The sequence below is a fragment of the Phalacrocorax aristotelis genome, chromosome 5, assembly GCF_949628215.1.
Source record: "Phalacrocorax aristotelis chromosome 5, bGulAri2.1, whole genome shotgun sequence".
Classification (NCBI taxonomy): domain Eukaryota; kingdom Metazoa; phylum Chordata; class Aves; order Suliformes; family Phalacrocoracidae; genus Phalacrocorax; species Phalacrocorax aristotelis.
This window is the reverse complement of record NC_134280.1, coordinates 30,787,897-30,814,532: the sequence shown is the minus strand read 5'-3', so window position 1 is coordinate 30,814,532 and position 26,636 is coordinate 30,787,897. Positions and strand designations below refer to the sequence as shown.

Here is a 26,636-nt window from a genome sequence, read left to right as displayed (position 1 = left end):
GCTGGCATCTCACAGGGGCTACTGGGGAGGCCCCCTGCGCACCGGGCAGCCCTTGAACGCTTACAGGGACAGTTTTTTTAGAATCATAGGAAAAGACCTCTAGGATCATCAAGTCCAACCATCAACCCAACACCACCATGCCCCCTAAACCAAGTGCCACATCTACATGTTTTTTTGAACACCTCCAGGGATGGTGACTCAACCACTTCCCTGGGCAGCCTGTTCCAATGCCTGACCACTCTTTCAGTAAAGAAATCTTTCCCGATATCCAATCTAAACCACCCCTGATGCAGCTTGAGGCCATTTCCTCTCATCCTATCACTAGTAACTTGGAAGACGAGACCAACACCCACTTCACTACAACCTCCTTTCAGGTAGCTGTAGAGAGCGATAAGGTCTCCCCTCAGCCTCCTCTTCTCCAGACTAAACAACCTCCGTTCCCTCAACCTCTCCTCATAAAACTTACTCTCTAGACCCTTCACCAGCTTTGTTGCCCTTCTCTGGACACGCTCCAGCAACTCCACGTCCCTCTTGTAGTGAGGGGCCCAAAAGTGTACACAATATTCAAGGTCTGGCCTCACCACCAGTGCTGAGTACAGGGGCATGATCACTTCTGTACTCTTGCTGGCCACACTATTGCTGATACAAGCCAGGATGCTATTGGCTGTCTTGGCTACCTGGGCACACTGCCGGGCTCACATTCAGCTGTCAAACAACACCCTCAGGTCCTTTTTGGCTAGGCAGCTCTCCAGCCACTCTTCCCCAAGCCTGTAGCATTGCATGGGGTTGGTGTGACCCAAGTGCAAGACTTAGCACTTGGCCTTGTTAAACCTCATACAACTGGCCTCAGCCCATCAATCCAGCCTGTCCAGATCCCCCTGCAGAGCCTTCCTACCCTTGAGCAGACCAACACTCCTGCCCAACTTGGATTCACCTGCAAACTTACTGAAGGCACACTCAGTCCCTTCATCCAGATCACTGATAAAGATATTAAACAAGACCGGCCCCAACACTGAGCCCTGGGGAACACTGTTCATGACCGGCCACCAACTGAGTTTAGCTCTGTTCACCACAGCTCTCTGGGCTCGGCCATCCACCCGGTTTTTTACCCAGTGAAGGAGGCACGAACCATGATGAACACAACGCGGCAGCTGGAGCCAAGCCACCAGCCAGCTCCAGAGTGTGCTTTGCTGCCCACAGCGGGAGGACCCAGAGGATGCGCGAAGGGGCGGGGACCGGCGATAACGGCCGTTAACGGCCACGACACGGTCCCACCGCCCACCCGCCACGTGGCTCGCGAGAGCGCTGGAACAAGGCAACCCCTCCGCTCCGCCCTCCTCCGCTGCGCTCACTTCCGCTGCGGCTACTTCCCTTTCCGCTACTTCCCCTTCCGGCGCGCGCGTGCTTGACCGGGGGTCCCGTCCACTGGCGCACGTGGCTGTACCCCCCCCCCCCCCCCGGTCCCGCCGCCGCCACCATGTTGGTACTGTTCGAGACTGCTGCCGGCTATGCCATCTTTAAGGTGAGGCGCCTCTGGGCTGGGGGTCGTACTGCCGGGGAGGCCTCGGGCTGGGGGTGCGGCTGCAGCGGGGGCCCGAAGGCCTTCGTGGGGGGGGAGGAGGAGGAAGAAGGAGAAGGCCTTCCTCGGTGACCTTGCCGAGTGTCACGCGCCGCGTTCGTTTTCTCCTGATGGGGTAGCTCAAAGGCTGCTGTTTCGTGGTGGTTTGACCAAGCCTAAAGTAGAGTTGTTGCAGGGCCGTGCTCTCCTTGGGCCTGTTCTCTTGCTTGATTGCTGATGCCTGGACGGTTCTACCACCTTGGTTATAGAGTTTAATCATAATACTTATATTTTTTCCCCCACCTTAGTCTTTTTTTCCCCCTGGGTTTAACCTGTGTGAATACAAGTGCAGGTGTAAAGAGAGCAAAGCACTGGTTTCTCTTGCCCTAGTCTGCTGCAGAACTACACCCATGGTGCTCTACAGAGCACTATGTTTACTTCATCTGCCCTGAAACCTTTCGTCTTCATTGAAGTGCAGCTCAGGCAAGGAGGATTTCAAGGCGTAAGCCTCAGGGAGAAGACAGAAATACTTCTAAAGGCAGATAGTTTCTGTTCTGTGCTCACCCCCCAACGCTTATATATGGGGAGCTGGCCAACCATATCCTGGGATGCATCAAAAGCAGCATGGCCAGCAGGTCAAGGGAGGTGATTCTGCCCCTCTACTCCACTCTGGTGAGACCCCACCTGGAGTGCTGTGTCCAGCTCTGGAGCCCTCAGCACAGGAAAGACATGAGCCTGTTGGAGCGGGTCCAGAGGAACACAAAAATGATCCGAGAGCTGGAGCACCTCTCATATGAGGGCAAGCTGAGAGGGTTGAGGTGGTTCACCCTGGAGAAGAGAAGGCCAAGGGAAGACCTTATTGCAGCCTTCCAGTACTTAAAGGGGGCCTATATGAAAAATGGGGGCAACCTCTTTAGCAAGGCCTTTTGTGACAGGACAAGGGGTAATGGTTTTAAACTAAAGGAGGGTAGATTTAGACTGAATATAAGGAAAAAACTTTTTACGGTGGGGGCGGTGAAATACTGGAACAGGTTGCCCAGAGAGGTGGTAGATGACCCATCCCTAGAAACATTCAAGGCCAGGTTGGACGAGGCTCTGATCAACCTGATCTAGTTGAAGACGTCCCTGCTCACTGCAGGGGCATTGGACTAGATGATCTCTAAAGGTCCTTTCCAACCTAAACCATTCTATGAACTAACACATAGAGCAGTCTCCCTGAAGGTGTTGTTCACTGAGTGTTCACACTGGCCAATATCATGCACCTTCCAAGTCCCTAGAAAAATCAAAATTACATCCTGAGTAGGCTCAAACCTCTTGTGCAGTGAGCCAAGGCCTTTTAACCTTTCACAGGAGCCAGGAGAGGCAGAAAATAATCTGTATTTTAATTTCTGAAAGCAGGGTAGGCATAAAGCAAAGGTACGAGGAGGGGCATAAAGAGAAACGAAGAAGTCTCTCTGCAGAAGCGCTACAGCACTATGCTGCAGGTGTCACCAGCCGGGCCATGGGGGTCTGTCTGTGTTGTGTGTGTGAAGCGGCTAGAGGGCACCAGGCATCAAGGAGCAGGGTTGGAAGGCAGGCCGTTAAACAGCTGCTGCGTGGGAAGGACAGTGGACTGCAAATGGTGTCTGGGCTGGATTGGGAGAGAAGTGAAAGCTGTCTGCTGGAACTGAGAAGAAGTAGTATTTTATTAAAATATATGTTTTGAGACAAGATTTGGCTTTCCATGCTGATTCTGTTTGCAGCTGCCAAGGCCAGATACAGTGAGCCCCAGCCGCAGTGCCCACCTGCAGGGCAAGGCTCTTGATTACATAGCTTTCCTTTCCTAGACAGGGTGGCTGTTCAGCTGCAAACTTGTGTCATTGTTACACTTGTATATTCATTCTGTATCACAATATTCTCTGCAGAGTTTAGCTTTTTTTCTTTTTAAAGAAGTCTGTAAAAATTGTCACTGCCAGGGTTTTGCAGGGTTTGAGGGGGTTGTTCATTTGGGGCTGGTTTTTTTTTTTTTTTTTTTGTTTTGGTTACCTGAGTGTTGGACAGAATTTGTGCTTCTGAATTTTGGGAGACAGTCATGGTCACCCACTTCCCTTTCCAGCAGTGCCCACAGATGTCCATTGCCAGCATAACTGTGCTCTGCCTTTATGCCTTGGTAACCAAGAACTGTTGTCCTCTGCAAGCTGTGTAGCTCTCAGGTATTTCCTTTTAGGTGGTGTTCCCATCAGAGGAGCAAACAGTCTAAATAGTAAGGGCAAATGGAGCAGGTGTAGCCATGTTCTAGAGCTTGGAAGACTTTTTCCAATGAGTCTTACTATCTTGCAGGACACAAAATATCTGTAGGCAGGTAGCTTCTTTACTAACAACCTTGATATAGCAGCTTCTATGTCTTTATTTTTCTCTCTGCACTCATGCCTGTTTATAGAGGCTGAAAATTCTGTAGGCCTTGGGGTAGGAAAGGTGGCGGAAAGAATCAGCAGGCTGAGGAAAGGAGGAGTTGCCCCAAGGTTTTCCTGTGCCTCAGAGTCCTGTCGGAAATGAGTTACTATGTTTATTTGCTCATCTACTAATTGAGTTTAAAAAAAGAAAACCTCCTTTGACTGGGGTTTAAAAATCTGCAAGGGAGCAAAATCTCATAATCCTAACAGTGATTTCTGCCCTGCACTGAGTCAAACTGCAACTGTGTTGCAGGGACAAAACCACAAGATTTTTGAGTGAGGTGTAAAGAACATAATGTTGTAAAGATCTTGACTGTACTGTTCCCCTGAGCGCTTTTCTAGGAATTTGCAGTACACTCTGTGCTTTGTGAAGCGTGTGTAGGCTCCAGGGGTGTAGTTGTTAACCTTGGCTATTTAAAAACAGAGAGGGATCCCCCTTGTACAGAGATGGGATTAAGCCATTGCTGCCTCTTAGGTAATTCTTGACTCAGTTGATTACGAAGCTGTGGTGAAAATTCTTCTTTACGGAGACGTTCTCTTTCTTCCTTCGGCTAGCTCAGATTAGTGAAAATAACTTGTGGGATTACTCCTTCCTGTTAGGCATCCCAGACGTGTTTGTATTTTCCCAAAGTAGTGGCAGGTTTGTTTTGGGGTTATTGGGGTTGTGAATGAGTCCTGTAGAGGAGGTGGAACAAGCCCAGTTTTGATAAACAAGGAGAGGGTTTTGTTTTAATGTGCAGGTTCAAGAAGGACCCAGCCATTATCGAGCAACTTCTGTAATTCAGCTGAAAATAAAAACACTCCAATGTTGTGTGTATATTAGTAGGATAAAAGGAGAGAATGATGGAACTGGAGATCCCCAAAATTGAGTTTGCTGACTTGGATCAGTATTAACTTCCAGTGGTTGGATACACTGTAAATCTGCTTCAGGCCGCCTCTGCAGGGTTGAAGATTCTTCAAAAGTGCTTTAAATATAGTTGTGTGGGTTTTTTATTATTTTTTTTTCCCCCACCTTCTACAGGTTCTGAATGAGAAAAAGCTCCAAGAAGTTGACAGTTTATGGAAAGAATTTGAAACTCCTGAAAAAGCAAACAAAATGTAAGCAGCTTTATGTGGGGATAGAAGCCTGGCTTGTGGAAGGACATGACCACCTGTGGTTATGCACATCTGAGGTTCAGAAAGAAGTATTGATTTTTATTTTTCAGTATTGTAAAACCTAAAAGCTGTGAACAATTATAATGTTAAGTTAGATACTCAGAGAAACTTAAAACCAAATATCAAAGTGAAAGAAATTACACTGCAAAGAAAAAACGTTATTACTGTGTGTCACCAAAGCAAAAAATTTAACAATATTTTAAGGAGATCTGGATGCTTTGACAAGAACATGCAAGCTTGTAATGCTGGAACTGGCTGAAATGACAGGTATTTGTGCCGACAGGAAAATATTTTAAAAAAAAAAAGTTTAGTCCAGCTGAAACAAATAGCATGTGAATCACTGTGAATTGAGAGTTAGTGTTATTGCCCATGCCATCAGTGAGTGTTAGCACCACTGTGTAGCTGCGCAAGGACTGCAGCATCTGCTGACCAAGCTGACCTTTCTAGCAAATTGCCCTAAAGCTGCGGACAATGGTGGATTCCTTCCAAGTCTGTCTAGGGTGTTTTTATTGGAAGATTCCTAACCAGCTTTGGTTATAATGGATACCTCTGAACAAGCTATGCCTTGTGATTTGTAGTTATCCTGCTCTGTAACAGTATTCAGAGGAGACGCTGGGATATCCCACATCTGCCTGTGTGTAGTGTTGTTAATCTTGTCTTGGAAACATCATCCTGGCCACTTGCTAGACAGGATGTGTCTCTTAATGGATCTCTACTCTGATGAAAGTAATTCCTGTCTCTCCTGCCTTTCTGAAAAGGCATCAGTATAAGCCTGGAGCTTCTGTTGGGCTCTGCAAATGCTTAACACAAGCATTCAGCTTTATCTGTGACCTTGCTTCCTTTGCAGATACTTGACTCACAAAGAGCAGTGGTTAATCAGAACTGGATTAGTCAAATGCCTGTCCCTGACAAGGAATTTACTGGATTGAGATAGCTTCTTAACTGTAACTCTAGATGTCAACAGCACAGCCTACGGGAGGGGGAGAGGGAAGCTGGGCCTAAGGGTCTGTTGCAGCGTGGTTGAACACTGCATTTGATTTTTGGCTCTGGTCAGCAGTTAGGGCATGGAAGAACTTTCTGTTGTTTTTTTTAAGCTCAGCTCAGAACTTACATTCTAACATCTACTTACAAGGGAGGGCTTGAGGATTCACGGGCAATGAATCAGTTCAGTTTTAAAGGCTTTGAAGATGCATTTGGTTGAAAAGCATGTTAAATCTGAGCTGTGCAGGCTATGCGTTCCACAGAGGCAGAAGGTTCCCTTTTGAAGATGAGTGGGAAGATGCTATCATCAGTCGATCAGCAGTGACACATAGTTAATCCGGGTGCAGTGTTGAAAGTTAAATGGATGGCTGTTTTTAAATATGAACTACAAAACAAAAAGGGGACTTAGTTTTTCCAGTTATGTTAGTCCTAGAGATACTACGTCAAAATTCCTCCTTCTTTTTTTATTTTTTAATAAAGTTTGTAGGACCCAGCTGAAAAGTCACATCAGGCTCAAACTTAATCAGCAGGTTTAATGCTCTTCCTTCTTTTTGAGGATTTGGATATTGATCTCTGCTGTCTTGCAGTCTTAGGGAGAAGAGCAGAAGAGGCAGAAAGAGTAAAATGATTCTAGCATCTGGTTTATGTACATTCATTTACATGCTTACATTTTTCTTCTGTAGAGTAAAGCTGAAACACTTTGAAAAATTTCAGGACACAACAGAAGCACTTGCTGGTAAGTGGGTTAACGCCATTCTTACAAAAAAAAAAAGAGAAATCCCTGTCATGCACTAGTTCACTCGTTACTTACCTTTGTCCCTGCACTGTTTTTTTGCTCAGTTTTTAAATTGCAAATTTTTCAAAATCAACCATTTCTGTTGTTTCATGAGGTCATCCAACCACCCTATAGTGCAGCAGAAGTGAAAGGAAGTATAGTTTTTTCCTACCATGGTTATTTCCCATGCAGCTCACTAATGAGCACCATGTAGAAAGTTTTGACTGATATATGTAGCCTGTTGTCAATGATGGATTCTTGTTGAAGCTGAATATAACTGATTTGAGTCAACATTTCGTCACTACCACTGAGATAACAGACACATATATTGTTACAACTGCCCTTGTTTTATGGATGCATATTATGCCTGTGTTTTTTCAGCCTAAAAAAATGCCTGTATTCCACTTAAATTGAGGAGTTTAAACAAAATTGAAAGCCTTATATTCAATAATTTTACTAATTCAACACTTGATGCTGTGTACTTATTTGAACAGAAATGATAAAACTGGTAACTAATCATTCAGAAATGGTGTGGCTATTACTGCTGAATGTGCTGCATGACATCAGTAAGTGGACGTTCCAGGTCACATTTACAACTGAAGAACAGATCTTCATATTCTGATGTGGTAGGGATAGTTTATAAAGGAAGTTAAGGAAACGAGAATGGAGACACTACCATCATGTGTGAGATGCAAGTGAAACAAGTGAGATTGAAGCTGCTGTATATTCCTCTTCCTGGCATATTTTTTGGATTATGTTGCTTTTGCGTAGGTTTGCATTCAGATCATATATAGTTAGGCTGATTAAAAAAAAAAAAACAACAAACCCCCACAGAACAAAGCAACAATGACAAAAAAAAAAACAACCTCCAACCCAAAACTTCTGCTACTTTGCTTCAGGCTTACTTATCTGAAATGGGAAAGATTATTCAGAGTATGTTTCTTCTGAAGGGAAGACTATGTATGTGGCTGTTCTAAGTGGGTAAGGAGCTATTTAGCTATTTGCCACCTTGAAGGGTTGAAACTTATCTCCACTCTAGAAGGGTTGAGGTGAAAATCAGCACAGTACTTAAATCTTACCCTTACGTTTCACTGAGGTTCTGGAAATCAAAAATCACTGGCTTCTGTGCTATTTGCTGTGATGGTGTTGCATCAATCACAGAAGTTCAGTGGAGCACAGAGCTGACCTGCAAAGGGAGTTGTATAATTGCTTGCTTAAAATATATTGTGTGGGATTGTAAAGCTTTTATAGATCTATTAATACTTGAGAATGAACAACATCCTCTTAAAATTCTTCGGTCTACATGCTATATTAAAAGGATCTGTGTCTGACTGCCCAGTCAGTGTGTTTGGCATCATTCTTTTTTGGGCTTTAGATAGTACATTGTCATCATCAGAGGATGCAAATAAGCCATTACTCAGTTTAGGATATCATGGTTGCTGACTAAGGGACCCGGAAAATGGTTGGTTAATTAAATGATACACAAAATGTTCCCATATAACCTTGCCTTCAGAAATGTAAAACATACATCTAAAGCATATGGCATACTGTTTGTAGAGATCCTTAAACAAAATTGACAGAAATAGAACTGAAACCACATGGAGAAAACAGGCAACTGAAAGAAGGGTTTTTGACTTAGGCCTCTGAAGGAGCAGGTATATAATTTTCTTCTATTTCAATTTTAGCCACTGCATGGCGAAGTAGTATTGCAGCTCAGACTAGAGCTACTGTGGGCAGTTAAAGTAAAAATCCCAAGTTAGGAGTGCTATTTTTACAGGTTTTAGGAGATGAAAGAAACTGCATCTTTGGTCTTTTTGTTTTATACAGCATCCACAGCTCTTGTAGAAGGCAAGCTCAGCAAGAACTTGAAGAAAATTCTCAAGAAGATAGTGGCAAAAGATGCCCATGAACAATTGGCTGTAGCAGATGCCAAACTTGGAGGTGTCATAAAGGTGATAACCGATTTTGCCATTAGCAACGGATTATGCTGCCAATGCTGTGTTTGCAGTGTGGAAGATCTCTAATCCTTATCATCAAATGTGTACTGCATGTATACTGGGAGTATGTCACTCTGAGTACACAAGTGAATGATATGGTAAATGTGCACTGAGATGTTACGATTTGCTTGATTTCTCTCTTAAATATTGGTTAGAAACCCAACAGGTGAAAAAATTAATTTCCCTAATGATACCATCCAGAAAAAGGAGAGGGGGAAACAAAGCAAGCAGCCAGGCACATCACTAACAGATGCAGCAATAGTGGGACGATGACATATTGTCTTGTTGGGAGTATGCATTGTTCTGCCTTCCTCAGTCTATAAGCAGTTATGCACATCCTTCAGTCCTTGCCTACCAGAGAAAAGAAGTTCAGTAGAGGTGGACTGCCTTCTCCAATGTCTTTTAGGTGTCAAATGTCAGGTTCCCATCTTATGTCTGATTGCTCCCTGTTCCAGTGATCTGTATTCTGATCACCTCCTCATGCTGTCATAGGAGACTGGTGTAGACTGCAAAATATGGAGGATTTAGTGTTAAAGTGAATAATACTGAGGACTCCGAATTAATTTTTCAGTTTTGTTCTCTGAAAAAGACCCAAAGCCCTCAACCCTCTATCTATGAATTTTCTCTCTGTGGCCAAACTGTTTCTAGTAAACTGCAAAATTTTGAATCGTCGGTTCCAGTGTCTACATAGCAGATAGAGCATTAATTATAATTGCCCTCTTTGCTGTCTGGGGAACTGGGGGTGTCCCTACCTTGAGCATCAAAGATGCTGTTGTGTGATCACAAGATCGCAGTGGGGAAAAACAGGTATAATGAGATAAGGCTACTGGAAGAAGGGCTTTAGAGGAATGCCATTGCTGTGCCTGACTTTGGACCATTGATTTCCATCTTGCAGGACAAGCTGAATTTGAGTTGTATACACAGTCCAATGGTTACAGAGCTGATGAGAGGAATTCGTTCACAGATCGAAGGGCTTATTACAGGCCTTCCTTCTCGAGAGATGGCAGCTATGTGTCTGGGTCTGGCGCACAGGTGAGTTCCTAGAACAGCTCTATTTCATCCCATGTCTGCCCTACTCCTGTGTCCTTGGCTATGCCATGCTGCTTGAAGTGTATCCTAGTATGTGACATGGTCTCATGCTCCGTAAGTGAAGACGCATTTGTATCTGAAATCTTGTTTTGTAAAGGAAGGGCTTTTCAGTTTGCACCCACCTTTTAGGGAAAGGCTTCATCTTCACCTGAAGTTGAAATTGATGGCTTTCCTTTGCATGGTATGTACTTCATGATTTGGTTTGAAATGTCCCTGTTGCAATCAAATGGGTCATTTTAAACGCCATTGCTGCTGAGAGACACGGTGAAGACACTGATTTGCCGATTTATGCCATAATAAATACCCATATAATATATAATCTGAATGTTAAAGGCAGAGTTGTCTTCCTACCTTGCTATTGCTGCCTTTTAAGTTTAGTGGAGCAGTAGTTAAATACAAAGTTGTTGGATCAGAATGGGATCAAGCAGTCATTCATGAGTAACTTTTAATCCATATTTTGGCATAAGCTCATCCTGTCCATGAGCCATTGGCAAGTTAGAGAACTGCTTTGCTGTAGTTAATTCCTTAAAAATAGATGCATGTTTGCTTAGAAAATGGGCTTTAATATTGAAAAAGGACTTTGAAGATGCAAGTCCTCATTGATATCAAGTGTCTTTACTGTAGCGTACTGAGAAATTTTAAACATATATTAAAGCCAGATGGTAATGGACTTTCTCAGACAGTGAGAATCTGTTCCAGGAAGTTTCTTCTGTTGCTTCACATTAGCATTGCTGATCTTTGCTGCTGGGTAGGTACAGTTTTGTGGATTGTCTTCAGCTGCTGCAAAACTGGAAGTGCTGTTGACAAATAAGGTTTGTGGCGAACCATGCAGAAATGACGGCCAATTTCCTGCCACAGCACTGGCGTTCAGTCTGCTGCATGTGGTACAGATAGCCTTAACTTTCCCTTTCACCCTGGTTTAAAGGGTATGTGCATGTACACGTGTTGGAGCTGTTGTGAAACTTGTGTCAGTGTGGCTTGTAGCCACAGCTGAGAGCAGTCAGTGTCATAAAACTGAGCTGGTATGAATGAGTGTATAGACAGCTATGTTAATGTAAAACAGGAAGAGGTGGGACATACTCTGCAGCAGGATGTAAGGATGCTGATGAAACTGTATTTGTCTCCTCAGCCTTTCCCGATACAAGTTGAAATTCAGCCCAGACAAAGTAGATACCATGATTATCCAGGCAATTTGTAAGTATATTTAAAGCTTAAATTATCAATGGAGTTTGCTTAGGATAGCTGACTTCTTTACATTGGTTACAGAAAAGTATTGCTGTCCATTTTCTCCTAGCATGTTTCAGCAAACAAGGCACTGGTGTTCAACTAGGCATAAGGTGTGTTTTCTTAATAGGGTTTTCCACAAGCAGGAACGTTTTTAGGGTGACACAATATATTGGTGTCCATTTTATCTTAGCATAGAGTTCAGCTGAAGTACAGGCAGGGTTAGTTCGGTCCTCTGAGGACTTCACTTCCCAATGTGCCTCCCTTCTGAGTAGTGTTGGGAGAATGGGCCCCACAAGACAGGGTTTTCTGACCCTTCGTTTTGGTGGTATCTTGCATGGAGGGGAATGTGGAAATAGACTCTTATGTTAGGCACATAAAACCCACCACAGTGTGTAATGCTGCATTCCATCTCCTTGCTTTCTTAATGGAGAACAGACTCAAATTGTAAATACATCTGGGAAAGCCCATTCCCCATTTTTCCTTGAAGACATCCACATCATAATCGGCATGCTTGCTGTGAAGCAGTGGTGAGGAATCTTGTTTGGAATATTAATTCCCAGACTGTTGTCAATGATGAAACATAGTTAAACTGAAATTAATGATTTAATTCAGTTCCTTCGTCACTACCACTGAGACAACAGATGGAAATGTTGGTATTGCATTAGCAGGAAATATTTTAGCCTCGGGGCTCTGTAGCAATATATATGCTGTCGGTGTTACACTCTTATGTTGTAAATCCTGTTATTGGCCATATCAGGTAAATGGTGAGCCTGTTGGATTTGTGTTGGGTATATTTATATCATAAAGGCAACTAAAGGGCTTAATACAATCTTTTAAATCAAGTAATTGAATACAAGATCAGTTTCTCACCATTAAAACGTTTTTCCTTAAAGTTCATTAGATGACTTTTACATCAATCTTGTGTGTAGCACTTCGGCTGACTGAGCGGAAGAAAACTGGCTGCTGCTCCCGTTCCAGGGGAATGTGCTTTGCAGCTGTTAAAGGAGTCTGTCCAAGGCAGTCCCAGTGATGAAACTGCCAGGTCACACTCATGGGAATTCTAATATTTCTATAATATTGTGCCTGGGATTATGCAGTTCTCTGAAAAGTAAAGACTTTTAATGTACTGCAGCTTATGTTTCGTTCCAGTCTTTATGGGATAATATACTTCAGTTTATCTCCTTTTACACTATTTCAACTTATTGATGTGTGAATTTTCCATTTTTTAGATTACCTTTTTAGAAAAAAAGTCCGTTCTTCTTTCCCTTAGCACTTCTTGATGACTTGGATAAAGAACTGAATAACTACATCATGCGCTGTAGGGAATGGTATGGTTGGCACTTCCCTGAACTGGGCAAAATCATCACAGATAACCTAACGTATTGTAAATGTGTGCGGAAAGTTGGTGAGTAGTAAGGAGGCATGAGCCTGGAGAATGTTGCATGTTAGTATGCAGTGCATTAACGACACTGATTTGTAGACCAGTGACTCACTCATCCAGCTAGTCATGACCCTGTATACAATCCTGCTTTCAGGAGCAGTGTACATAGGGCCAGTAGAGAAGTAGTGTATGCCTGCACCTGTATGTTGATGCAATTTACCATTTTGAAGCTTAAGAGAAAGCTAATACCACATCACCAGGCAGTTCTTCATGGACCACCAGCATATATTCTTAGAACCACAATTAGTCAGCAGAGCAGTTTGGAAATTAGCTGCCAAAAACTGACGTAAAGAGAATTGCTGCCTGTTTGTGGGTGTTCTTGGAGACTACAACTGCTATAATTATTCTTAAGAGCAGAAGGAATGACCACTGTAATATTTTGGACACTCACTTCACCTCTTAGGCATTTACTTTGTATTTATGATTTTTTTATGATTTTTTTAAATTTTTTTAAATAATGAAGTTTGTAGTCTAGAGGGAGACTTGTGGTATTAAGGGAGCTTTTTTCCCAGTTGTAGGAAGAATTACATAGGCTTGGTTAGTGGTAAATGACTGCTCAATTCCTGGAATTCTTCCTTTGTAATTTTGTGACCGAAAATTTTGCAGCAGCAGCTACTAAAAAGGTGAAGTATGCAGTGTTACAGAATAGGGGCTTTTTTCCTAGTTTCAAATTTAATATTTCCAACTATTCTCAGCTAGTATAAACATTAAGTCAGAACAATGACATATAGTTCAGGATTTTGTAATAGGATGACGGAAGACTTGACTTGCTGTTGTTATTTTGGCCTTTTATCTTCGCCTTTCTCTGTGCTTTTTTCACTAGTTCATCTTGCCCCCAACACAAACGTGCTTTCCTCTGCCCCCCACAGGAGACAGAAGCAATTTTGCTTCCTCTGATGTTTCTGACATCCTACCAGAGGAGATCGAAGAGGATGTGAAGGCTGCTGCTGAGATTTCCATGGGGACAGAAGTGTCAGAAGAAGATATAAACAACATAATCCATCTTTGTGATCAGGTGTGTACATGTGGATGAATAGCAGTAGGAACTCTGTTTTAGTTAGACATATCAGAGCCCCTTCTACCAAGGAGATGTTTTCCCAGGGCATTGCTAACACATTTGTGATGGCAGTGATGATTCCTATATTGTTGCTTTCCTGATGTACAGACATGAGGGTGCACAGTCACTACCTCATCTGAGCCATCTTAGACTGTTGATGTCTGCACAAAGTCTTCCAAAAGTGGCACTCTTACTTTTGGTTGGAATTTCGGCATCAATGTGCTTTTAAGTCCTTGAGATAATGCTACTGTATAGCATCTTTTCAATCTGTAGCTTTTGAAGCTAGGTGGTAAACCCTGGATATCTCCTAGGATAGGAGCCCTATCCTGCTTTCATCTAGATTGTATGTGAACTCCCTCTGACTTTAGCGGTGCCAGTTGGATCCCTTTGTGACTTTACCAGGGAGTGGCAAGTTTAGGAGTAGTGAGTTCCTGTTCTTGGTCTAGACTGGGCTGCTTTTTTGTGTGCATTCTTATTGTGTGTATTTGTATGGAACAAGTAAAGAGCATTTATCCCATTTAAAGAGAATGGTGGCAAAGATTTATGTGGAAACTGAATGTTCCTGGGTTTTGTCCTAAGGAAAACGTCCTTACTAAGTAATTTCGTTCTGCTTCACTGTCTTTGGCGTGTTGTCAGCTCCTTTATCAGGAGCTTTGCTGAGAAAATAAGTTGCATAAGGGAATGAGCAATACAGATTCAATATACTCTGTGGATGGAGCTCTGCTCTGGGAATACGCCCCATATAAAGCTTTCTACAACTCTGGTTCATGGTTCTCTGCATTTTGTTAGTCTCCTTTGTTGGAATTCTCAGCACTTCCTCACTTCAATATATTTAGCTCTTAATGTTTGTTTGTCAGCTAATATTGGTTCCTGTAACCAAACTCTCTGTGCCAGGTGATTGAAATCTCGGAGTATCGGACCCAGCTGTATGACTACCTGAAGAACAGAATGATGGCCATTGCTCCTAATCTCACTGTCATGGTGGGCGAACTGGTTGGAGCAAGGCTCATTGCTCATGCAGGTGGGTTGCTCTGATCAGTGTAAATAAAGCTAAGATGACCTCATCGGAGGTTTTCTCTGAGGAGCTGGTCAGCTAAAAGCATTATGCAAGACCCTGATGAACATCTTGTGGTAAAGGCAGGGAAGGTAGCTCTTGAGGAATCTGAGGATACCAGCATGAGCTTGGTAGTAGTCTGTGATGATGAAGTTCTCAGTTGGCCTGAACTCTTTCTGGAGTATGAGGGCAACTTAAGTCACTACCTCTTCTGAGACGCTTTACTGAGCCTCCTGCTGATAGTCCAGTCACTTCTGAGGTAAAATGCTGACAAACTGGCGTTAGGCTTTTATACTCAGACTGGCTCAAGGTAGCAGCAGCCGCCTTATTTCAGTTATCTATGCTGCAGGACACATTCTTGCTTCCAGACTTTAGGAGGAGGCAATTCTCCAGTGGAATATGTTTTATTGAGTCAGCCTTCTTTCCTGTTGCTGAAATCAAACCAAGACAGAGTTAGTTGAGGCATGAAAGACTGAAATGGCTTACCTGTCCTTCAGGAAATGAACATGAAGCAGCTCTCATAGAAATAGATGACTCTGACCTTCCTACTTTTGAATAGTATAGGAGTCTAGCCTCCTGCTTCTCTAGCTGCTCTTCTGACAAATTACTGTTGCTCTGTCACCTCCTTCTAGGTTCCCTCTTGAATCTCGCAAAACATCCAGCTTCAACAGTTCAGTTACTGGGTGCTGAGAAGGCACTTTTCAGAGCACTGAAGACTAAACGGGACACACCTAAATTTGGCCTTATTTATCATGCTTCCCTAGTGGGACAAACCAATACCAAAAACAAAGGAAAGGTGAGTTGCAGAATTGTTTACAAGCTGCACTTTTTCCAGAGCATGAACGTCTGTATCAATGAGATGGCTTGAGCTTTATGGTGAGGCTCTTTCTATGGCTTGCTTTACTGTATTGCTTCATGGTTACGTGGAAAATGCCACTGTCCCACAAATCTACGGATGTCATTCATTCCTGTTAAAAAAGTGAATGGGATTGTCCATTTGACACATCTGAGTAATAACAAATGCATTCTTGCTGAGTTATGATGTAATGCTGGCTTTCTCAAGGGGTATGCTGCTACTTTCTTCTATGTGATAGTAAACTAAGCTGTTACAGGCTTTAGTCTTTCTTGAAAATCGGACTCTTTTGCTAAAGCTAGTAACTTTTGTGGCTTCCTTTTAAAGAACTTAGGCTTTTATAATGCAGGTGGATAAGTGTTTGAATTGTGGAGAGAGAGAGAGAGAGATAGATAGATAGAAAAAACTTGCTGTCTCAGATGTTACTCTATTTATCAAGAAAACAAGTTGTTACATTAACAGTATTTCAATGTCCAAAGAATGATGTGCTGTTTTTTGGACTAAACTCTGCTAGGAAATGGTTACTTTGGGTTTTTTTTTTTTGTGGGTATGGTTTCCAGATCAGAGTGAATCATTGCCATATGTTAAGTCTTTGCATTTAATATTCTCTTTGGCTTTTCCAGATTTCTCGAATGCTGGCAGCTAAGACTGCCTTAACTATTCGTTATGATGCCCTTGGAGAGGATACCAGTGCTGAAATGGGAGCTGAAAACAGACTGAAAGTAGAGACAAGACTGAGGCTTTTGGAAGAGAGAGGGGTAAATCTAGCAGAGGGCTGCATGAAGCTGACATTCTTGTTTATGATACGATTTTCTGATGCACTGCTTTCTGAGTCTTTTTCCCTTCACTCAGTTGTGTGATGTGATCTAGTGTCACTCTTATTCTGTAGTTTCTCGCAGACTTGGCTGGAGCAGTACAGTTGCAAGCTGGCTGCATCTGTTTGTATGCCAGTTTTTCTTGTTTACATGCCTGTCTACACTATACTGGAGAATCTTTATTCTGAACAAGATAAGATCATACTTTTACATTCTACTACATCTCTATATTAATTGCAAAGATATGCTTATTACTTCATAGCTTCTTTTTCTTCACATTAGAAGAAAGCGCATTTGGGTTTTTTCCCTCCCCTCTGGTTCTCCAAAATCTGAACACTGGTGATGCTTACTCTTAAGGAGCTTTCTCTGTAGCTAAAGCAAGATGATGTTATGCAAATTGCTGCATTGCCCTCCCATCACCTAATGCATATTCTGACTCTCTATACCTGCTGTTCCATCTGTTGCCATTGGCACAGCATGCTGGGAGAATGTAGGGCTCACTTTCTTCTTTTAGGTAGCATGGCTGCTGCGTGTGATCTTGTAAATGATGACTAGGTTCAGCCTTCCAAGATATAAGATTCAATACTAATTCTGTAGTACTGGCATTGCTAGAGCAAAAAAAGAAGAGTCCAGAAAAACCTGCCTGCCCCTCCTTGAGCATTTCATGGGAGGCAATACTTCCCATCGAAACAAAGGCAAGGAGACATGTTAATCCCAAAACACAAACTGACCACCTGACAAGGTTTAAATTCAAATCCAGTTTGGCTCCTGTATTGTGGTTTTAAGGTTGGCTCTATGCCAGGCAGAGGGTCATACCTGCCCTGAGATGCCGTTATCCTTGCAAAAAAAAGACATTGTACACAAATTTGAGCTGGTCTTGGGTATTTAGAGGTATGATGATGTATATCATGTGGCTGTGGTATGTTTAATCCAGTAGTAGAAGCCCTGTAACTGAATTGCACTCTTGAAGAGCAATATTAGAAAGGTACGTGCCTTTCTCACCCCAGTTACTCCCTGTCACTATTCTACTCCCAGGGGTAAGACTCATACAGGTACACAAGAGCCTGACCAATAACGTACATCTATCTTCCAATTTTTTAATTCCTTTCAAGAGCTGTAGAACTTGTGTTGTGAATTGTTTTCATTATGAGTAATTTGGTTTTCACTTCTAAATTTTTTTTCTTATAGCTAAGAAGAATAAGTGGTACTGGAAAAGCTTTGGCCAAGACAGACAAATATCAGAACAAGAGGTGAATAGTTTTTCGTTTCAGTTTGAGTATAAATAACTTTCCATGTTTTTATTTCTGAGAAGCTTTTTGGTTGTGGGCTGAGTTGACTTAAGGTCCAGAAAACATTTTCCATGCTCTTAAATACCGATGACAAGTCCAATTGCTAATGGGAATTTCCAATTTCCTGCATTTTACAGTTGTGGTAAAGCCAGTGAACTGGAGAAACAGTCCTGATTTTCTAGTAGTAAGTTACTGACATCATCAGATAACAAGTATATTTAGATGCTAACAGCATCAGCCCAAAAAGCTGAGTAGTTTAGGGAGTTAATATGTAGCAGCTTTATTTAATGCATTCTGATTAGCTTAGATTCGAGAAAATCAGAGTTTGAATGTGTTTCTTTGACTTGGAAGCTGTCCTATAGACCTACTTAGTTTTAGTCTTAGAAATCAAAAAAGCATCACTTGTTTTCAGCAAAGCTTCATCTCCTTTTTTAGGTCCTATATGTAATAAGTAATACGTATCTTAAGCAATAGATAGGGTCTGTACTCTGGACACTGTCAGAGCAGTTTCTGGTGCCCAAAGTGACACTGTAAATTGCAGCTGAGACATCAGAACATCTAAGGATTGGAACAGGTTATTATTAGTCTGAGCCATGACATCTGGGTTTTTCAGTTAATTTGTTTGCAGGCTTCTCGCTTAGATTGGCCTGCTTATTTTGCTGAAACTCTGGTGTAGAGAGGGCAGGTGCTCAGCAAACTCAGGGCTGGGTGCTAGTTCTGTGAGGAAAAAATAGCACTGTGGGACCCATCTACAGTCCCCAAACATCTTTCTCAAGCCTAGTTGTACCTTTCGTTTCCATTTCAAAGTGTAGCGATGGCTATGATTTCTGGAGCAGCTTTTGAAAAGATAGTGTCAGTAAATGAAACATCAGGGCGTGTAAGGAGGCAGTAGATTAGGGAGGAGCGTGTCGAGGAGACATGCGTGCAGGTTTTTGACCTCTTGAAATGAGGAGTCACAAATTCCTGCCAGGACATGTTTCTACTGTTAGACATGCTCTGCAAATGTGTCTAGGCTTGGGGGAGAGGCTGAAGATAATTCCTGGCTGGCTGGCTTAGTCTGGCTGCCTAAAAGGGAAGGACGCAGTCCATGTCAAACTCTTCTGGTAGTACAAAAATGGCAGTATTGCTGCTTTATGGAGATTGTTTGGAGGGCTAAACTGGTGTTTTAAGGAGATTAGCAAGACTGTCTTAGTCTTATATGGAACTATGGGTTCTGTATGAATTAGCTACATCACAGTAATGCTTCAGAAGTTAATTGTGAGGTAGTTTTCAGACATGAGGTCCAAAAGAAGCATTCAGTATGCTTTCCAAAAAAGATGTGAGAGAGTGTATTACCTGTCTTTGGCGTGTTTATTTGCTGATTTTTTTTCATTATTATTTATTAGTAGTGTTTTGACAGTGACAAGGAAGCCAGTGAGCTCTTGCCTGCGTTCCACTGAAGCAGAGTCCAGTATTTGCAAAAGGCTGTGTAATCAATTTCTGTAAAGCAATATGCAGTGTTCATACCTGTAAGAGTAATTTCTGATGCTTAGAGGATGAATTGATGGTACTGTCTGCTAGCATTACGACATTTCCCAGTCTAGTCACCAGTCTCAGTTGCTTTTGTAACCTGTGCAAGGTAGCTGCTTCAGATTCCTATTTTAGAGAAGTTTGGTTGCAGTCTGTGAGGGGATAGTTTAGGCTTACTGTTTTAAAACTCCTTTCTCCTTCAGTAGGAATTCTGTTCTGAATGAGTAAGGAAAAAAGGCTGCTTCATTGCTTTCAGATAATGCAACTGCCCCTGAAAAGGTCCAACTAAAGAGCACTGGGTTTTAGGATGGCTGGTTCTCTGCAGCCTGTAGAGGAGTTTGGGACTGAACAAAGGACCATGCAACATTCAAGAGGAGACAGTTTCAGACACAGATTAGGTATTTGCATGTCCCATAAAGTTGGTAATACAAGTGACAGAGGTGAGCCATAGCGTTACCCTGCCTTGTGAGTTGTGCCCTGTGAACATAATGGTGAATAGGCAGTGCAGAAAAAGCAAAAGTAAAGCTACTTCTAATCCTGTATGTATATTACCCTTAGGGTACAATTGTGGAGAGCTATGTGCTTGTGACCATACAGAGCTATGATAGGAGGGCTGTCATTAGCAGTGGAGAGATTAATCTAATGAATAACTTAAGTGCTCTGTAGACCCCTGAACAGATGTAAACCAGAACCAAACTCTTACTTAACTGGTACCTTCTGTTCAGATCAGGCAGTTGTACTTCATGGGTTATCTTCTGTAGGCATGATTACTGATGAACCATTCATGTATTTGAGGAAGGGCCTCACTACCTGTAAGTACTTTGTTAGCTGAGCAAGATTGACGTGCAGTTGTTCTTGGGAGGTTGTGTTGGGAAGTTTATGTTCAACTGCAGTCTCTTACCTGGGGGCTTATTTTTGTTACTTAAGCTGACTTGTTTTCTTTATTACAGTGAAGTCAAAGTATTTGACCCATCTGGTGACTCTACGCTTCCTGCTGTTTCAAAGAAACGCAAAATTCAGGAGGTGGAAGAACAAGACACAGAGGTTGTTGTGAAAGCAAAGAAGTTCAAAGCAGAGACGAAAGGTTTGTTACTACATTTGTGCTGCTGGCGTGTCGCTGTGTGCATCGTGCAGTGGAGCTTAACATTTACAGCCAGCCACAATTCCTGGTTATTCTCCTTGGGTATGACAGTGTATTTATTTTTTTTTTAAAAAAGTAATCCTTTATGGACTGACAACAGACTGCAGTCAATTTACTTTAAATACCTGCTTTTAAACAGTTATAAGCATGTAAGAACATTTAAAACCAAAGCTCATATTCTTCTTGAAGAATTTCTTGCTCAGCAGGTTTGTATTTAGTGGGTCTCAATATCTTGAAGACAAAAATGCTCTTCTCTGTAAAACCAGAACTTGCCCAATTTCCTTTAAAGAATACTGGTTTATTCTGTATAGAAATGTTTTCTGGCATGTTTCAACATATAAACATTGAATGTCAGAATTTGAGGTGAAATGACACTTGGAAATTTCAATTTGAATTTACATAATACATGAACAGTTGTTGATCTCTGGAAAGCTAAAACTGAACTATGGTCCCTGTTCTTTCATTCTCTGATAAGTTACTGTGCCAAGAAAGATTTTTTGGACTGCAACTTCAAAATAATCTGGTTTTATATTCTGGTTCATTTTAAGAAACATTCTCTCCTCTCCAGTGTACCCTTCAGCACCTCTAAATGGTGGGTCTAATACTTGCTATGATGGTGGAGTAACCTGGTGTGTATTGGGAGGGGAAAAAATGGAAAAGGAAGATGACTTTAAGTCACTTCTGTGAAACCCCGAGCCAGATCTGGGCGTGAGCTACTTCCAAGTTTTGTCAGCTACCTGTACCTGCAGGAGGTGAGGGCTGTCAGAGCCTTCCCTTTCTGCCCTTCTCTGTGCTGCTGTGTTCTAGAGTATCAGAGTGTAGTTATGCTGGTTCTGTACCTCCTGATGCTGAGGTGTGATCTTTCCACGCAGCGGTTGTTTCATGGTGTCTGTGTACATGGATGGAGCAACTCCAAGGAACACAAATTCAGCTGAGAATTAAAGTTATACTGGAGGGAGAATCATTTGTGCTATAAAGCTGAGATCTGTGCTCCAGCTTGTTCTCTTGTATTTATCATATTGAGACAAGGACGCATGAGTACATTGGAGGCTTGAACTTTGCCTATTTGCTTTTCTGAGAACGTGGGTGTTTTCAGAGCTACTGCTTTCGATAATCTTTTGATTAGTCTCAGAATTGTTCCCTGGGGCTTCCCTTGCATTATCAAAGCAAGTGTTGTCATCTCTCAGGCGTGAGCTGCTCGCAGGTGAAATTTACATTCATTCCAGCCTGGTCTCTTCCAGCATGAAGAGAATGTTTCTGTTCATAATATGTTATTCAATGGTTCATGCTTTTATACACAAAACCTGATTGTGTTTGCTTTCTTTGCTTTATTGAGCATTGATATCTCCTGGTGTAGGGGTTGGGTGCAGCTTAGCAAGTATTCTTGAGCTACCAAGAATTATTTGAGCAGTAGATGGTGTTTGGAATACTTGTGAACTACTGAAATCTGTGCTGGTTGTTTTTGGTTTGTTTGTTTGTTTTTAAACTTCCCAAAACCTGAAGTACAGGATTCAGATCTGTTGCCTTTCTACCTGAAAAGGTAGGGCATCCTTCAGATGTGGTTCATAGCTCCTGCTTTTTCCCCCAGTTCTTTGTATCAACTGGGTTGTTTTATTTGGATACTTGGGCATTAGAACTAACTGTGCCAGTTGCTTCAGACTACTGAAGTGTTTTCAGAGAGCTTATTTATCTCATATCACCTGTAGGCAGAACTTATCCCTTCAGCAGGTCCTCTTGTACCCTTTAAAATAGCACTGCCCCTATGGTTGCAAATTCTTCTATTTGACCACCCAGCAAAGTACATGGATTTCCCTGACACAGGCTAGACAGACTGTGACCTTGCTGTTTTCCAGTAGAGTTGGTATGACTGCACAGCACGCTAGAGGGGAGGCTGGGGGCAGGCAGGTGTCTGAGAAGTTTGAGTAGTTCAGTAAGTTCCATAATACATAGAATAGTGCAGAGGAGGCATTAAGATTTATCTTGCATGTCCACTTGAATATCATGAGCCTTTAATTTCTGCGGTTCTTGGCTCTAATCTTTTTGATACAGTTCTCTAAGCTTTTCTCTGGTCAGAGATTACACATCCAGACAGTGTTGTGAAAGAAGTCTCTGCCCCCTCCTTCCCCATGCTGTTTGTGCAGCTGCATTATAAATGGGGGTGGTGGAAAAGCAGTCCAGGAACAAAGGGAATTCTTCAGCCAGATCAATTTTGATCCAGTTGGTATTACAAGAGGAAGGTAAGGGACAGGAATAAGTTGGGAAGCTGCCACTGAAAAGTTATTTGTCAAATTATTGCTTTAATATTTGTTGTAAAGGGGGGACAGTATTTTGAATTGTGCTAGCCTGAAATGTAAATGTTACTGCAAGATGATACGTGTGGCCTTTTCTCCCTCCCTGTTTGAGGTGCATGTATGGCAGTACTTTAGATAGGAACTGGCAGGGGGGTTGGAGGTGAGGCATGACTTCAAACCACTTTCACCTTTTACACCTAAAAAGAAACCAAGCGGAAGGATAGTGCCTGAAACAAGTTATAATCCACTTAAGGAGTTGTCTGTTAAAGCCTCTTTTAATTGTGTGGGAAGGGAAATAGGGCAGGTGTTTTTGTGACTACAGTCTTTGAAGTTGAATGTGGCTAGACAGAATGCATACCATCAACAGGGCTAGCCAATGAAGCACTCAGCTCGTATTTAAACGTCCTGACACAGTAGCAGCTAGCCACTTGGAAAGGTCTCTCGTGAAAAGAGACATATCTTAAATTAATGGAGTGAACCCTGCATGACACAAAGCCTTAAATGACAGCAACACTGTGACATTTATTGATAGGCAATGTGACTTGATTCTGTACATGAGGAGCATTGTGTGGAGGGCTGGTGTGTAAAAGCTTGGAGAGAACAGAAAATGGGTGACTGGAACTACTGCTGGTGATCTCCAGCACTACACAGGGCCGTCAGTCAAACTCCTCTTCTGGGTGCTGCTTTCTGTGCCTTGCTGCCTGATAGTAAGAGCTGTTGGCTTTCTTGTCAGCTGCTGTGTATCACAAAGAAACCCCACTGGGCTTGAGTGACTTAGTAACGTTGTGCCCAGAGGGAAAAGACCAGCACCCCTGGCGCCTTTAGCCTCATTTTGCCTTGGTAAAAATATGTGAAGACTTGTGATGAGCTTTGCTAGAAAGCAGCAGCCGAAATCTTCAGGAAGGCATCTGCTCCTGGCTGTGAGAAGTGACAGTGCCTATAAGTGAACAGTGTTATCGCCTGCGGTTGTAAATTGTGACAGGTTCCACTGCCTGGTGTGTCAGACTTGATGATATGTAGTGTAATAACAAGGAGTTATTTTTCCAAGGTTACCACCCAACATTTTGCTTGAAAATGCATAGCTTACCAATCCAGCTGAGTGAAAATGTGTCGCATAGTAGAATGTGATGCATGTGCTCCTGTTGTGCTGTATGACTTTAGTGTAGTTTATGCCTATTTTTCAACTACTTCTTATTTCCCTTTGTCATACATAGGGAGGTGAGGATACTTATTTCTATGCGTGTTTTGAATGCCTTATGCTCGCACAGTGTTCACTGGGAATGATACGTATGGCAGAATCCACTTAGAATCATATTTACGAATTCCTTTATCTGGAGTCCTTTGCTGTTTTGCTTCTGGCATTTTTTAATGTCAGAAGACTGTGAGTGTTAGCTGGCTGTATTTTCCTGTAGACATGTCTAGAAATTTTTACCCTGAAGCCAATTTTTTTGTCTGAAGCTTATGTTAAAGGCAAAGATTGAAGTGTATTTTTGACTCATATAATCCTTCTGCTGCCTTGAGGAATTGAACTTGTGACAAGGTACAATCAAGATGTTAGGAGGTTGTGTGTTTCCGTTTATTTTTTTGTAGTTGCACTGGGTTTGTTTCTGTTCTTTTAGGAAGTGGTAAGTAAGCATGCTTCAAATAAAATAGATTCCTTTTTTAGGGGGAGTACAGTGAGAAAATTACTTCTTGAGTCACACTTCTAGTAGCAACTGTACACACCACAAACACCACTGGTTTGTTTCAGCATCTCAGTTTTGTAGCTACTGAAGGACAGTGGTTGCTACATCATTAACTTACACATGAGTACTACCTACTGAGAAACTTGGTATCTAGCACTGACTGAGTTGTGCAAATAAATTGAACTTGGGTATGTGCCAGTAACAGCCTGGCTACTGCACAGGCTTCCAGCTTGGTAATGATTTCTGCTTGGTTTCTATACCTAGGGATTCCTAAGACTGTGGTATGTATTCTGGAAAATTAGTAGCAAATCATAGTGCCTTTACCACTGTGATTAGGTAGGCCAGCTGTTGACGAATAGTTCTGAAAAATAAATGTAAGAGGACATTAGTAAATCTTTTCTTGGGTTAACATTCCTCTCAGCTTATATAAATAATTCAACTCCTGTCTTCCAGGACAGGAAATAGTTTCTGCTTTTGCATTAAATGCTTTATCTTAGTTCACCATTAAGAGATCTTTGTGATTGCCAGCCTAAATGGTAAAGAACACCGTTGTGTTTCTTAGCAAATTTCCTACATCAAGATAGGGAGGGAAATCAGTTGTAAACAAGCTACTGCTGGCTGAATGCATTTCTAAGGTGGGTTATAGAGTCCTTCCATTGCTCTTGTGATGCTGGTGAAAATATTTGCCAAACTGTAGACAGCCTGTTTTCAGAAAGAGTACTTGAAGATAATTTGGCAGAGAAATGAAAACACATAAGCTTTTTTAAACTTTGGGAGCAGCATATAGGAGTGGTGTTTGTAGCAGATGCGAATTGTGCTGTCTGAACATTCACTTGTGTCTTACGTAGTTGTATGTTTTGCTTATAGCAGGGAGTAGTCATGCAGGTAAGGGCGAAGTGGAGAGAAAATAAGTGTAGAGAGATGTAAAGAAGGGGCCGTGTGGTATTCAGTATTCTGCATTTGTACTATCATCATGGCACCCTCTCACATCTCACAGAAAGCTTTTCCTTTTGCCTTTTACACTCTTAATAACTGACAACCTGCCTTTCATTTTTCTTCCTTCTGTGGTACAGAAGAGACAACTGTAGAAAATGATGAGCCTGTCAAAAAGAAGAAAAAGAAAAAGGATAAGGAAAAGAAAGCTGAAGAAGAGGAGGTACTGAATGAGGAACCTCCCACCAGCCCCACAGTTGAGGTGAGGCAGAATTGCACAGCTCACTGATCCTTTATGGGAATGGATTGTCTCCAAAACCTATTGGGGGGGGAAATACTCTTATCTGTGTAACCCATGGTATGCAAGGATGGTTTTACTCTATTAACTTTATTTCGTTATATCCATCACTGTAACTTCCAATAATATCTGCATTACAAAATAAGGTCTGGGGAATTTGTGACTGTAATGCTTCCACGTACTACAAGTGTTTCCCCTCCTTTCCTCTGCCCACCCTCAGCTTTAGTCTTCTCTCTTTCCACATCTTTTCTAGTGGGGAGGGTGTCCCTTGGTGCCAATCAACAGGCATCTATCTAGTGTATATGACTCAGAGAAAGCAGAGGCTATACCTGCTGAATTGATGGTGTCTCCAAGCAACAGCAGAGTGGACAAGACCAAACCAAACTAGTCGCTCAGTTTTGAAATCCTGTTCTTAACGTGGGATTTCATTTTCTGCCCTCTGTTTAGGGCAGCTACACTGCCTGAAGCAGTCTGATCGCAGTGCTGAGCTGTCAGCAGTGCGGCAGACAGCACAGCTTCCCTTGCCTGCTGGCCCCACTGTGCTGTGAGCATTGAGTGCATTTAGCAATAGAGGAAGGGGACATCTCTTGGGTTGTGCTTTGCTGAGTATGGAAGCTGCTGTGATGCTTTGAGAGTGTGCTTGGTTGCCTAGCTACATGTGTTGCTTTGCTTCTCCATTATGGTTTGTTCATAGCAACATTTGTTTGTTTGTAGAATACAGAGAAAAAGAAGAAGAAAAAGAAGAAAATGAAAAATGAGGATGAAAACTGATGAGGAGCAGGGGGAATTGTTGGCCCTTGGACAGCTGCTTCAGAGTAGCATTTCTTGACATAATTTCTTTAGGCTCTTGCTGAAAACTGTAACTTCCCTGTGTTGCAAGAGGGCAAGGAGATGGATTTGATAGCTGTCTTCTGCCCTGGAGCAGCACACCCCAGTGACTCTGCTGTTTAGGAGGATTGCTGGTTTGTTGCAGTTTCTTTTGTTGAAAAGCTCACAATAGATCCTCTTTTCATATGCAGTCTCCACTGATAAGGAATAAAAACATTTTTATGGAGA

The 26,636-nt window shown here is 42.3% G+C and overlaps 2 protein-coding genes and 4 non-coding genes across 7 annotated transcripts in view; 5 read left to right on the top strand and 1 right to left on the bottom strand.

The window, feature by feature from the left end:
• SUMO1 (small ubiquitin like modifier 1) overlaps positions 1 to 1,335 on the bottom strand; it is a 15,420-nt gene extending 14,085 nt beyond the window's left edge. Inside the window, exon 1 of one of the 2 annotated variants that reach the window (XM_075093770.1) lies at positions 1,130 to 1,335. The gene's annotated coding sequence lies outside the window, so the exon portion shown is untranslated. The remainder of the gene's footprint in view (positions 1 to 1,129) is intronic. The other variant, XM_075093772.1, reaches the window with a different exon arrangement.
• NOP58 (NOP58 ribonucleoprotein) lies at positions 1,238 to 26,636 on the top strand. The gene is made up of 15 exons (XM_075093768.1): positions 1,238 to 1,522; positions 5,012 to 5,088; positions 6,810 to 6,862; positions 8,729 to 8,853; positions 9,794 to 9,930; positions 11,117 to 11,181; positions 12,485 to 12,619; positions 13,525 to 13,670; positions 14,607 to 14,733; positions 15,399 to 15,562; positions 16,243 to 16,377; positions 17,623 to 17,684; positions 20,183 to 20,316; positions 25,423 to 25,544; positions 26,295 to 26,636. Exons 1-15 carry the CDS (start codon positions 1,478 to 1,480, stop codon positions 26,349 to 26,351), a joined length of 1,584 nt encoding a protein of 527 aa, XP_074949869.1. The 5' UTR covers positions 1,238 to 1,477; the 3' UTR covers positions 26,352 to 26,636.
• LOC142058185 (small nucleolar RNA SNORD70) lies at positions 7,136 to 7,224 on the top strand. Its single transcript, XR_012660877.1, has one exon. It is a non-coding gene; the product is annotated as a small nucleolar RNA SNORD70 (small nucleolar RNA).
• LOC142058186 (small nucleolar RNA SNORD70) lies at positions 11,772 to 11,859 on the top strand. The gene has a single exon (XR_012660878.1). It is a non-coding gene; the product is annotated as a small nucleolar RNA SNORD70 (small nucleolar RNA).
• LOC142058189 (small nucleolar RNA SNORD11B) lies at positions 13,776 to 13,859 on the top strand. Its single transcript, XR_012660881.1, has one exon. It is a non-coding gene; the product is annotated as a small nucleolar RNA SNORD11B (small nucleolar RNA).
• Positions 14,901 to 14,986, top strand: LOC142058188 (small nucleolar RNA SNORD11). The gene has a single exon (XR_012660880.1). It is a non-coding gene; the product is annotated as a small nucleolar RNA SNORD11 (small nucleolar RNA).